This window comes from Lithobates pipiens, unplaced genomic scaffold (assembly GCF_037356315.1).
Source record: "Lithobates pipiens isolate NorthernLeopardFrog02 unplaced genomic scaffold, aLitPip1_a1.2 Scaffold_27, whole genome shotgun sequence".
NCBI classification, from domain to species: Eukaryota; Metazoa; Chordata; class Amphibia; order Anura; family Ranidae; genus Lithobates; species Lithobates pipiens.
Genome location: NW_027507788.1, coordinates 180,038,257 through 180,052,507, shown reverse-complemented (window position 1 = coordinate 180,052,507; position 14,251 = coordinate 180,038,257). Strand labels below are relative to the sequence as shown.

The following is a 14,251-nucleotide window of genomic DNA, read 5'->3' as shown; positions in this document are numbered from 1 at the left end:
CAGAATCGCATAACATTTGGGGGACCACTGGGGAAAAACAGGACCTAAATGTGCACAGCGCATTGTGCTGCGAATCTCACACAATTTGGGATCGTGGGAGCGATTCTGCCCAGGATCACAATTCGCGAGATGTGAACGGGGCCTAAGTCACACATGTCAAATACTATAGTCTCATTGCTGAGCAACAGCTGGGAGCAAACCAACGACAAGATAAATAACTGAGAGCATTATCAGGGAAAAGGAAAGCACACTTGCTTATTTTGTTTAAAGCCCAACAGTCCAGGAAAAAGTAAAGATCTCGCGGTTGGGGGTGCATTTGCACTGCAAGGGTTAACTGCTAATTTTTGGGCCTATTCACACCAGAAACGGCACATAACTTTGCGTTTTTTGAAGTGCTTTTGTAGTGCATTCTCCATTTGCTGTGCGGAAAAATACAGCATCTTCCTTCTTCCTTCTTTCTTCTTTCTTCTTTCTTCTTTCCTCCTCCTTCCTTCTTCTTCTTTCCTCCTCCTTCCTTTTTTTTTTTTATTTTTATTTTTTCCCCCTTCTTTCCTTCTTTTTTTCCCTTCTTTTTTTCTTGTTTTTCTTTTTCTCGTGACCTATACCCATAGGAAGAATACCTTGTTTGTTTTTTTTTTTTTTTTGTTTTTTTTGGGGGCTGTTTATGCAGTTCAAAGTGCGGCCAACTGCACTGCGTTCGATGTGAAAGGGCCCTTTGTCTAGGGGTCAGTAAAAGCCCTTTTTATTTTCCTGATCCTAAACAACCACTAAATAAGACGTATTGCCCGTTGAAAGTCAAAAAATGAATTGCCGTTAATTTAAAAATGAAATGAAAGTGAAATAAACGGCGTGGGGTCCGCTCGTGCCAAAGGCATTGGATGATGCAGTTTTCTGTCGATAGATCAACAGCGGGGGACTTTTTTTTTTTTTTATTTATTTTTTTTCTGGTTCTTTATTCTACACATCTGTTTTTTGGTAAATGAGTAGGGGTACTATAATTCACTGGGGGGGGGGGAAATCTCGGGGTCCCCTGGTTACAATAAGTTCACTGGCCAGGGTTGTAGGGAAGAGGCCATTGTCCACCTCAACCAAAGCACCCCCCCCCCCATATGTAGAGGGCATATGGTCTGGTATGGTTCAGGGGGGGAGCTCACTTGTGCCCTACCGGATAAGGGTCTGGTATGAATTTTATGTGGGAAATAAATATATATATATATATATATATATATATATATATATATATATATATATATATATATATATATATATATATATATATATATATATATATATATATATATATATATATATATATATATATTATTTTTTTATTTTACACTTTGGCATGGGGGTTCCCTTCAAAATCTATATCAGACCCCAAATACCTGGTATGGATTGGGGGGAGGTGGGTGGGGGAACCCCATGCTGTAGTTTACTGGTTGATAACAATGCTAGTTGCTGTCGGTTCCTTAAACATCGCATTCCGGCGCCGCTACTTATTTACAGCATGCAATTTTTCACTTTTTTATTTTTTTTATTTTTTGCGAATTGACTTTCACTCGTGTTTTATGCGGTATTTACCAAATGTTTTTGCTTTATGCAGTAAATACCGCATAAAGTAGTAGCGAGTTAACATTTTTAGGATCCCATGCATGGTACTTTTGGGGGGGGGGGGGGGGGGTTGGGGGGAATGCCTAAATACCGCGTGTGATCTGGTTCTGTGAATGGAGCCCAGAAGACTTTATCTTACAAGATCCAGCACTATCTCACACGCCCACATCACCACTCTGTATTTTTATTTATTTTTTTGTTTCTTTTAGAATGTGTTTAAAAAGCCAGTTGATTGACCTGGAGAAGGAAGGATATCCTGGGCAATGGTTGGACGTCATGCAGCCGGATATAGTCATCAGGGACTGGTGAGTTTTACTGAGCGCCAGTGGCGGCTGGTGAAGTGAAGTTTTAGAAAGGGGGGGGGGGGGGTGGTGCCAGACTGTTCCCTTCCTTTCCTATTTTACCCCTCCCACTTATAAACCCCACCCACTTTGTCCCCTGTATTCCACTTTCTTCCACCCATAGTGACAGGAGTATACAGCCCCTGAATCGCAGGACATGAGTATATAGCCACAAGACAGGCACACACCCCTCCCCCTTGCAAATGGACAGGTAACTAGTACAAGACAACCCCCACTCCAACACACATAGGACAGGTGCTCGCGGCACTGACAGCACACCCCCCCCCCCCTCCCACCACGATTTGCTTGCGGCACTGTCAGCACCACACGGGAGGTCCGGCTCTTACCAGCCTGTGGTTTACTCTCCTCCTGTGTCTCCTCCAGTGTGGGTGGCAGAGGAGGTGTTCGCTCCTCGTGCTTCTTCCACCAAAGTGCTGGGCATCCCATAGGATCGCCTGATGCTTTGGCTAATTGGGAAACCGATCTCACTGACCTGCCTCTTGACTGGCGGGGAGGCACTGTAGTGTGAAAACAGCGGAAATGAATGAATGAATGAAATACTTATATAGCGCACAATGCGAACTGAATCGCCTCTAGGCGCTTTGGCGAGCTTTGATCATCTGCTAAAAGAGGAAGGTCTTGAGTTTTTTCCTAAAAGCCAGGTGATTTTCTTCCAGGCGGATGTTGATTGGTAGAGCATTCCATAGCCGAGGCCCTTGGACAGCGAATCTCCGATCCCCCTTGGATTTATACCGGGCTTTGGGCACGAGGAGGAGGTTTTTGTTGGCTGATCGAAGACTGCGGTTTGGTGTGTAATGATTTATTTTCTCCATTAGGTATTGCGGAGCTTCTCTATGCACGCATTTGTGGGTGAGGCAAAGGGTCTTGAACGTGATCCGATTTTTTACGGTTAGCCAATGTAAGCTCCTCAGTGAAGGAGAAATGGATTCCCAGGGTTTTTTTCCTGTTATCAGCCTTGCCGCTGTGTTTTGGATCAGTTGTAATCGCGCAAGTTGATATTGTGGTAATCCTATGTAAAGCGAGTTTGCGTAGTCCAGTCGTGAATTAATGATTGTTCCAACTACCACTGCTTTGTCATTCTTTGGGATAAAAGGGATGAGTCTGCGAAGCATGCGCAGCAGATGGTGAGATCGACTGACTACAGATCCTATTTGCGCATCCATTGACATTTGTGCGTCTAAAATAACCCCGAGACTCTTCGCTTTGGTCTTTGGGGAGATAGTCTGCCCAAAGACGGTTGGTGGAGACCAGGAGGTTTTGGTTGCGGGCTTATGATTTTGGTGTAAGATAAGAAGCTCTGTCTTTGATTGGTTCAGCTGGAGGGAGTTGGTGGTCATCCAGTCCTCTATTGATTTGAGGCAGTTTTCAAGTTGTTGTTGGTGATCTTTTTTTCCATTGATCCGGAAATAAAGTTGCGTGTCATCAGCGTAAGAGTGGAAGCAGAGATCTGAGCATCTGATGATTTGAAGGAGTGGGCGAATGTAAATGTTGAAGAGAACGGGTGACAACGGAGAGCCTTGAGGGACTCCGCAGGTGACTGCCCGAGTTTCGGAGAGGAATTTTCCTAGTTTCACTGTCTGTGACCGATTTCCTAGGAAGGACGCGAACCAATGGAGATCTATGTCTTGGACTCCGGCTACTTCTGTGAGGCGGACGAGTAGAGTATTGTGATCTACTGTATCAAACGCTGCACTTAGGTCTAGCAGTACGAGGAGACACGGCTCTCCGTCATCTGCCGCTTCGAGGGCGTCATCCCAAATCTTGAGGAGAGCTGTTTCTGTTCCATGACCCGGGCGGAAGCCTGATTGCAGCGGGTCCAGGAGTTTGTGAGTATCCAGGTGAAGTTGTAGCTGATGTACTACAGCTTTCTCCATGATCTTAGAAATGGTGTTGAGGCTTGTAATTGGCCTACGGTTGTTTGGATCCTGAGGGTCCAGGTTTGGTTTCTTGAGTAGAGGTTTGACGATGCCTTGTTTGAGGATGCTGGGAACAATCCCTTCGTGGAATGATCGGTTTATGAGGTGGGTTATGGTTGGAGCCACGATGTCGGAGCATTCTTTCAGTAGTTTTGTGGGGATGATGTCAATAGGTGAGGTACTGTCACGCAGTTTATTAATGATGTTTTTTGCGGTGTCTACGGTAATTGGGGATAGTGAAAATTTTGGCGGTTGCGGTATGTTGGTGCGGACATCCTCTTTATGTATTTGCTGGCTGAGGTTGGATGTTTTCTTCTGACAAATTGTTTCCCTGATGGTTTTGACTTTATCGATGAAAAAATCAGACAGTTTGTCACAGTAATCCTGGGATTCGCTTTCTGGGGGTTCTAGGCACACCGGATTCATTGATTGATTAACCAGTTTAAACAGTTCCCGTGGTTGGTTTGCGGCCGTTGAGATTGTATATGAGAAGTGGTCCTTTTTGGCTTTGAAGATTGCTTTCCGATAATTCTCTGTCAGACCTTTGTAGTTAAATAGGTTTTCCTCGGTGGGATTTCTTCTCCATGTTCTTTCCGCTCTTCTGCGTTCTTGCTTTAGTACGGAGAGGGAGCTATTAAACCATCCAGCATTTTTCTTCCTGATGAGAGCCCTGCGTTTTGGTGCTACCGAGTCTGCTGATTGCAGTAATGCCTTGTTCAGGGAGTTGAGTGTTTCCTCCGTAGAGTGGTTTAAGGTTATTGTAGATATTTTTTTGGACAGAGTGGTTTTGAAGGCTTCGGAGTACAGTTTTTTTATGCGATCTGGTCCAGTGCGTTGTTACAGGTTTCCGTTTTGCGTTGGTGATGTTGGTAGTGATTTTGAATTTGATGGCGTGATGATCCGTCCATGGCAGAGTTATGTTGTCGAGTATGTTGACGTCGATGTTCTGTTTGAAAATGAGGTCCAGGGTGTGTCCTGACCCATGCGTGGGAGTCTTTATCAGTTGCTGTAGACCCAGTTCTTCTAGTTGATTGATGCAGGCAGTCGCGATGGGGTCTTTAGGCTCGTTTGCCCAAAGGTTGAAATCTCCGAGTGCCAGGAAATTTTTGAATTTTAGGGTGTGCATTGCAAAGGATTCCGTGAGGGGTGAAAGAAGATTGGACTTTGGTCCCGGTGGTCTGTAGCACAGTAGTATATGAGTGGTGTCATGGGGTGTTGGTTGAAAATGTAGCGTCAGGGTTTCCATAAAAGACACTGGGTTCTGAGATGATGGTTTAGTGAGATCCAGGTGACCTTTAAAGATCACTGCTAGGCCTCCTCCTTTTTTCCCTATCCGGTGTTCGGTTAGGATCCTGTAGTTTTCCGGCACCAATTCGGTGAGGATGGTGTTGCAGTCAGAGGTTAACCAGCTTTCGGTGATGAAGAGGCAGTCTACATTGTTCTCGATGATGAAGTCGTGTACTTCCAGTCTATGTTTGACTGCAGACCTGGCGTTAATCAAGGCGCAATCTAATTGTAGTGGTCGAGTAGATGTCTTCCTGTGGTTGGGAGCTGCTTGTCGTCCGGTTTTTAATAGTTGTTCTCTTTGAAGTGTTTTTTGTATGGAAGATGGCAATGTGGTGTTGATGTTCCTTAGTCTGTGCAGAACTTCAACTGAGTATTTGAAGTAGCACATGGTTTGTGGATGCTGTTGATGGTACTATGGGCCTAAGATTATGATCCTGATCAGGGTATTGACCCTGAGGTGGGGCTAGGTATCAGACTTGCCGCCGTGCTTGAGGCTATTAGCGCGCAAGTTGATCAGGGGATGCCTATATGGATGCGGAAGGAGTTGTTGTATTCGGTTGCTGGCTGTTCCAGCTGCCTTTACTTAAGGTGGAGGTCTCCGCTTAGAAAAGAAGTCTGGCTGTGATCTGGAATAGTCGTCCTAGGATAGCGTAAAAAATGGAAAGGAGGCCGGAGGTAGGGGTAGGCTAACCTATGGTTGTTCCAGAGGAAGGCAAAAAACCCCCTGACAGTAGCAGCCAAATGCACCAGTGGGGCAAAAATTCCTTCCTGACCCCCGTAGGCGGTCGGACGGAGTCCCTGGAACAATCACTGGGGGGGGGGGGGAGTGGAGGTGCGAGCTTACCTGGCTGCGGTTGTCCCCTTAAAACACTCTGATCCAGTGAATCTGGCTTGCTGTCAGCCTGACATTTCTGGAAAGCTGTCTGGTTGCCCCTTGCAGTGGGATCTTTAAAATGGAGGGGAGGATGGATGTAGGATAGAGGTTAGAGACTCCTGTCTTAACTCCTGTTTTCAACTCCTGGTTATTAACTCTCCACTTTAGTTAAAAAAAATCCACTTATGTTCAGAAAATCCACATGCAAGACACCATCAGGGAGCAAGCTCAAGGGGGGAGTTTGTATAACTACCTTTATACACCTGTGAACAATTAACCCCTCCCCTAATTTGGGAGGAAGAAAGAAGGGAGAAAAAAAAAATGCTGTTTAAAAAGTGTCAGCAAAAAAGGTCTTTTAAAAACTGCTAGCAAATGTATCAAATAAAGGAGGGGAGAAAATAAAACACCCCCAAAAACAACACTTGCAAGCAGAAGCAGTCAAGCAGAAGCAGTTAAGCACAACTCCTGGTTATTAACTCTCCACTTTAGTTCAAAAAAATCCACTTATGTTCAGAAAATCCACATGCAAGACACCATCAGGGAGCAAGCTCAAGGGGGAGTTTGTATAACTACCTTTATACCTTTATGTATTCGTTATGGCCACACAATTGGGTGGGATCGTAGTACACTCCCTGCGCCCCGAGCCCACACCCCAGCCATAGGAATCTATGCACCCAGTGCCCTGAAAAGGGGCGTGGCAGGAATGGGGGGGCAGCACCCGTGTGCCAACAATGCACGAACCGCCACTGCTGAGCGTGGTGGGAGGTGGTAATAGCTCACAGACGACCCCAAATTTGTGGTTTCGTGAGCTGTTACCAATTTGGCCATCACTGATGATCAGGTTAGAACACTTTAGAGCTGAACAATTAACCACTTCAGCTCCGGAAGTATTGACCCCCTTCCTGAACAGAGCACTTTTTGTGATTCGCCACTTCATTTCTTTAACAGACAATTGCGTGAGATGTTGTACCCAAACAAAATTGACGTCCTTTTTTTTTTTTTTCTATAAATAGAGCTTTCTTTTGGTTGTATTTGATCACCTCTGCGTTTTATTTTTTGCGATATAAAAAAAGAGCGACTATTTAAAAAAAATTTTTTTGACTTTTTGCGATAATAAATATTCCCCAAAAATATATAAAAAAATAAATAAAAATTTTCCTCAGTTTAGGCCAATATGTATTCTTCTGCATATTTTTGGGGAAAAAAAAAATTGCAATAAGTGTATATTGATTGGTTTGCACAAAAGTTATAGTGTCTACAAAATAGGGGATAGTTTTATGGCATTTTTATCTTCTTTTTTTTTTTTTTTTTCTGTGACTGCAAAATTTTTAACACTATTTTGGGACCCTTGTCATTTATACAGCGATCAGTGCTATAAAAATGCATTGATTACTGTGTAAATGACGCTGACAGTGAAGGGGTTAAGTGTCCTAGGGAGTGATTCTAACTGTGGGAGGGAGGGGCTGCAACACACATGACAGCGATCACTGCTCCCGATGACAGGGAGCGGTGATCTCTGTCCTGTCACTAGGCAGAACGGGGAAATGCTTTGTTTACAAAAGCATCTCCACGTTCTACCTCTCCGTGAAACGATCGCAAACATCGAGTCCGTGGGACCCGCGGTCACGGAGAATGCACCGGGCATCCACAGCGCCACTTCTCAAAGGGGATGTACCTGTACGCCCTTTTGCCCACCAGTGCCATTCTGCTGATGTATATTGGTGTGCGCTGGTCAATAAGTGGTTAATCATTAAAAAATCGTGATCTCAATTCAACCCCCCTCACGATCTCTATGCAGAATTTCCAGATTTCGTTCATTTAACAAGTGTAGAGAGTTCTCTGCTCACTTAGCTGTCAAAAGAAATAAAAAAAAAAAAAAACGTTGTCCACGCTGGTAGAAAATTATATAAACATTGTAACTTTTCGTTCTTGGATCAAATAAAGTGATTGGTGGCAACATTCATATTTTGTATATATTTTTGCATTATTTATTATTGGTGAGCGTGGAGATCATTTTTGGTTTCACCCTTTCCCATAACGCACCACCGGCAAAAAATGCCTAGTGGTTGGCTGGGAAAGACCTGAATGTTCATAATCCAGGACTATGGTGTGATCTCACACTACTGCTAAGGTGAAAGTGCCCCCTACTGACAGGAAGGAGGAGTGACAGCCATGCTGGACTCAGAGGTAGCTAAAGAAGACAGACTATCAATTGTCAATGGCTGACTGCAGCCATGCAGAACTCAATTTAAAGATGCTCCTGCTTAACCACTTGCTAACTGGGCACTTAAACCCCCCTCCTATCCAGACCAATTTTCAGGTTTCAGCGCTGATGCAGTTTGACTGACAATTGCGTGGTCATACAACACTGTACCCAAAATGAAATTTTTATCATTCCCCCCCCCAAATAGAGCTTTCTCTTGGTGGCATTTGATCATCTGTGCGGAAACATTTTTTTATAAAATTTTAAAACGGGTAATTTTTGTCCGTCATTGATGTACGCTGATGAGGCGGCAGTGATGGGCACTATTCAGTTACACTGATAGGCAGCACTTCTATGTGACACTAATTGGCACCACTTGTGGGCATTGATAGGTGGCAATTGTGGGCACTGTTAGATGGCATAAATGAGGCATAATTGCCTCTTCCTTTTTCGGGGCCGATGTCCCTTTTAAGAGGAGCCGGTGATCGGCTTTTTTTTTTTTTTTTTTTTTCTTCTTCGCTGTGAGCGAGGAGGAAAAAAAAAAACGTTCACCAAGCTTTTGTTTTGGTCATTGGCTGACAACTGATCACATTTAAAGAGGAAGTAAACCCTACCAAACAAATCGTAATTTTCAACTATTTGTATTAGAATGAACATCAGCATTCATAACATCTATCTTTTGTCCCAAAACGAGCGTTATAAATACCTTTTTTTTTTAGTTTGAAAAAGCGGTGTCTTCCGGGTATCCGAGTAGCCATTGCTACTCCCTGATTTTCCTCTCCTTTTGTGGACGTCATTTCCGTCCTTAGTTAGACTCCCTCACTAAATCTCGCGCATGCGCCGTAGCGTCATTACCAAGCCTCGATCTCAATTGCAGTTACTAAGGCAACGAAGCTCTCTCGCTCTGCTCTGCTCTCATTCATTCCCCTGCGTGACATCTTGTTCTGTCACAAGGGGGAGTATCAGGAAGAGCAGACAGAGATGTATGTCGCGAGACTTCTCCTCCATGCCGCTCTGAGGAGAATGTTATGTAAAAAAAAAGGCTGAGAAGAAGAAAAGAGACAGGCGGCATTGGAATACATGCCGCCTCAAAAATAAATACTGCACATGACGTCATTGACAGCAAAACGGCGATTTACACAAAAACTATGCAAGTGAGTGCACTTTCTCAGGCAGCGATCAGCTGCCTGAGAAAAATATTAACTGACAAGCTGAAGATGTTTAAGAGGGTTTACAACCACTTTAACTTGCTTTTTCCTGAATGACCAGCAGGGGGTTCCTAATCCTTGCCTAAAGAAATAAAAAAATAAAAATAAAAGTTCCCTTTTGGCTTTGATGTGCTTAATAAATTGTGCATTCAATAATACCTTTGCTGACTGTCATTAAGAAGTATGAGTGGTTGAGTGAAAGGCTGACATCTAGTGGAAGAATGAGGTTATTGCACTCACAATGAAGTGCCAATACAGGTTCATCACTATTTAAAGGGGTTGTAAAGGTTCGTTTTTTATTTTCTACATAGGTTCCTCTAAGCTAGTGCATTGTTGGTTCACTTACCTTTTCCTTCGATTTCCCTTCTAAATGTTTTTTTTTCTTTGTCTGAATATCTCACTTCCTGTTTCTCCTCAGTAAACTTCTCACCATCATCCGAGCTGGTGGTTAGTCAGCCAGAACAGCTTACTGAACAGCTTACTGAGGAGGAACAGGAAGTGAGACAAAGAAAAAAAAAAAAACATTTATAAGGGAAATCGAAAGAAAAGGTAAGTGAACCAACAATGCACTAGATTATAGGAACCTATTTAGAAAATAAAAAACGAACCTTTACAACCCCTTTTAGCAGCAAACTTGAGACTCCTAGCTCTGAGGAAGTTAGCGTCCCTATTGGCTAGCGAAACGCGTCAGTGTGTTATCCAGGGGAGCTGTTTTGCCTAACTCACATGTGCGGATTGTACGGCGGCAATCTGTGGAGGATTACTGGTGTTTTTTTTTCTGAACGGATGATCGCTGGTAGTGTGGAACACCGGCATCCAGGAGAGAGCAACTTTGGCACTTGGCCATGTACCTGGACTGGATGGCTTGATGCATGGGATGGATGGCTCTGGAGACAGGTAGCAGTAAGCAGGTGCTGGGAGACTGCTATGAGAATGCTGTGAATATAAATACACATGATGTCTTACCTCAGCTTTGGTCCCATTTGAGCCCCCTGTGTTATATATATGTATGTATGTATGTATGTATATAATTTTGTATGTAGCGGATGACATTTGGGATCAAATGTCACATGCCTGTAAACTTAGATTTTGGCCTCAGAACAGTAAAGGTTCTGAGGGTTGGTTGTGTAGGTAGGCCTTGACACCAGTCTGGCCAGGCTGTGTTTGTTTGGAAGTTCTGCCTGGTCATATGAACGGTGAGGTGCACATGACAGGCTAGAATCAAGTCTGGTTGGATGTTTAGGTATCAGCCTTCTCTGAGCCAATCAGTGGGAGTATCAGGGCCCGCTGAGGAGTCTGGCAAGGGGTACCTAAAGGGGTGTGGGTCATGTTTTTAGAGAGACCCGTGTGGTCTAAGTCTGGTTCCAGGACCGGGGTATCCCCGTGAGGGGTCCCGGTCATGGGGTGTTTGACACCCCGCAACATGTTCCTGTCAGTGGCCCCTGATAGACCTGCTTGGTCTGAGGTAGGGTTCCGTCTGTTCCCGAGTCTTGGACCAGGCTGGTCCAATCAGAGATGGTCAGAGACTGCAGAAATGGCACAGGAGATGGTCAGAGACTGCAGACATAGTACAGGAGACAGTTAGGGATTGCAGACATGATTGATTCGGGAGATGGTCAGAGACTGCGTTTATGGCTGAACTCGGTGTACAAGTATATAGTATCACAGGGCTGATCCACTCTATTTATTTAAACCAGCTCTGCAAAATCAAGTCTCTGATTTTCCTTAAAGTACTGTTAGGTGTGACCTCAACAAGTCACCTATTTGTCAGGTTATGTTACCGTTTCCCAATTGTTAGTTAGAGTTCTTATCCAAGCAAAGAGACACGGAGGTATTATTCAGTATTTCTGCTCAGAAGTCCATCGTTAACTCTGACTGTCTCTGACTGACTCTGGCCCTGAGGCTTCTTTATTACATCTTTTATAGACAGAAAAGAGCAAACATCAGCAGTGTAAAAAAAACAACATTTTTGCAAAGGAAAGACAATTCTCCGGGTGTTATCAGCTGATAAGACAATCTTCTGGGCGTAGACTGCTTTTTAGGGCTGATGCGGCCTCTTCTTGATGAGTACGTGACTAAAGATGACGAATCCTTATTTTACAGAGAAGGATAGAAAAATACATGTATTTAGTAAGACATACGGTCAACCATTTTGTTTTGACACCCCTTAATCCTTACATTTCCCCCTTTGACATCACCCCTCCCTCTTGCCCTGGGTCCACCTGAACAAGTTCTAGTCAGCCTATATCCAGAGTACTCTCCCTGACCGCGAGTTGTCAGAGGGGTATACACCCATCCCCCTGGACAGTACCAACATCTAAAATTCAGGAAGAGTGGCTTTTCTGACAGATGGGTGATGTCAAGAAACTAAATCTACCTATCTTCACAAAAGTTCCATCTTTTCCGCATCATTTACCTTGGCTTTCTTGCAAAAGCACATGAGCAGTTTAAAGCATGCATAAAAGAAAAATACGAATAAGAGCAGCACTATAATCGTCATTGCTGCCTTCTTAACCCAAGAGAATAACCCTGAGAAACTAAAAGTTCCACCAAACGGATCCCAGTCGCGACCAATATTTCGGGCCTTCTCTTGTAAATTCTTTACTTCCGTACGGTGTTGTGCAATGATGTCATAATAGTCAGGTACCTCAATGCTGGTGTTATGTATCCAAGTACAGCACTCATAGTCCTCAGTAGTTTCACAGAGTCCTGTCAGTGCTGCACTCATACTTTCAATTGCTAATTCATGTAATTCTAATTGTTGTCTGATGGCTCTGGTCTCCAGATTTAACTTAGTAATATCATCAGAGTTTTTCTCCAAAACATCATTAATAATTCCTGTATAGTTATTTAGTCGTTTCATTAAGTCTATACCCCATCCTGTCCAGGACGGGAACCAAGCCCATGCCATGTCCTTCTTCAGGAATATTTCTCTTTTACTACGATACCTGAGGGGATATCTAGGATGCATGCTAGCTTCTAATAGGTGATCACCTCGTTCATCACCTACTACTCCCATTACTGGTACTAAACTTGCAAGGTAGCACCATCCCTGAGCTCTTCTAGGTATCCAAGTATAACATTTATCCTCACAACAGATATATATGTTATTTCCTAGAGCTACTGATCTTGAACTGATATCATTTCTATAACGAGAGGTGTATCCATAGAGGGATAAGTTGGATACTAACCACCTAACATTATTATCCACAATGTTAGTGAGGAAGTCAGATAATGTCTGGTGTGTGCTGGAATTACTGGGATAGAAGCTTCCATTTAATACGACAATGGACAAATTAAACTTGCTGTCTTGGCATTCTCCATTTCCTCCCGTTGTGTTCCCTAAGTTGAAACACCAATCAGGGGAAAAGGCGAGACCATTTGACTTAAACATTACTGTCTCACTGGTATTTGTTCTAATTATGTTAATGCTACTGTTAGCAAGATCAGTATAGTTTATAGGAACTGCCATCAGTGGTATACTTGCTGTGCTGGGGTGTAATTTGCTACAAATCCAACATTTCTCATATCCTGACTTCTGGGCATAAGCATATTTAAACTTCAGTAATAACATTTTTTTAGAAAATCCTTCATCCTTGTGTATTTTATTCTGTGAGGTAACCAAACTATTAGCCAGGATTACTGAAACAATAAAAAGATACATGTTGTCATTTGCCAACTGGCTCCTTTTTACAATGAGAAGCGTGGATCCAGGTAGGTTTCCCTTCCAATTTCACTGAGGTTGCTGTAATCAATAGCACCTGGAAAGGACCTTCAAACCTTGGTTCCAGTGTCTTTCTGGTATGTTTCTTTACATACACATAGTCTCCTGGTTGTAGATCGTGAGTACCTGTGACAGAATTAGGGTCTGGAAGAGAAGAATACACACTCTTGTGGATTTTAGTCAGACGCTGTTGCAACTGTATTACATACGTAGTTAAACTATCACATTGTAATTGCATACTTTGAGGAAAATATAAACCTAATCTAGGTGCACTTCCAAACAGTATTTCATATGGGGATAACCCTGTTTTTCCTGTTGGGGTGTACCTAATAGAGAACAAAGCTAAAGGCAGACATTCTGGCCATGGTTTGTTCAACTCCTGCATAGCTTTTTGTATTTTCAGCTTGATTGTACCATTTACTCTTTCTACTGATCCTGAACTCTGTGGGTGGTAAGGAGTATGAAAACTTTGTTGAACCCCTAACATTGCCATCACATTTTGCATTATTTCTCCCGTGAAATGTGTCCCCCTATCTGATTCTATTGTTTCTGGGAGACCAAACCTAGGTATCAGCTCAGTAATCAGTTTCTTGGCGGTGGCTTTTGCCGTAGCTGATTTCACAAGATAACTTTCGGGCCAGCCTGAAAATAGGCAGATGCACACGAGAACAAATTCAAAGGGGCCGCTCTTAGGCATTTGTATGTAGTCAATCTGCAGTCTCTGAAAGGGATATTGGGCCCGAACCTGATGTTTACGTGGGGTTTTCACTCTCTGTCCTGGGTTATTAATCAGACAGATTTGGCATGCAGCACAGTAGTTCCTTGCAGTACTACTGAATCCAGGGGCTAGCCATCCTTGGCTTACAATCCTATACATAGAATTGGAGCTGACATGAGTGGGTAAGTGGACAGCCGCTGCCATTGCGGGGTATAGAGAAGCGGGTAGACATATTTTGTCTCCTTCTCTCCATACATTGTCAAGGCCTGGTGCAGCTCCCTCCTTAACCCAACGGTCCTTCTCAATAGCCCCTGCTTGTTCCTGTAGTTCGATTAGCTGCTGCCATGT

At 43.6% G+C, this 14,251-nt stretch overlaps 1 protein-coding gene across 1 annotated transcript in view; it reads left to right on the top strand.

Annotated features, from left to right (window-relative positions):
• LOC143934390 (F-box only protein 44-like) overlaps positions 1-14,251 on the top strand; it is a gene marked incomplete in the record, with an annotated part of 68,541 nt that overhangs the window by 13,164 nt on the left and 41,126 nt on the right. The window contains 1 exon segment of the mRNA XM_077457958.1: positions 1,821-1,916. Coding sequence (XP_077314084.1) covers positions 1,821-1,916 — 96 coding nt within the window.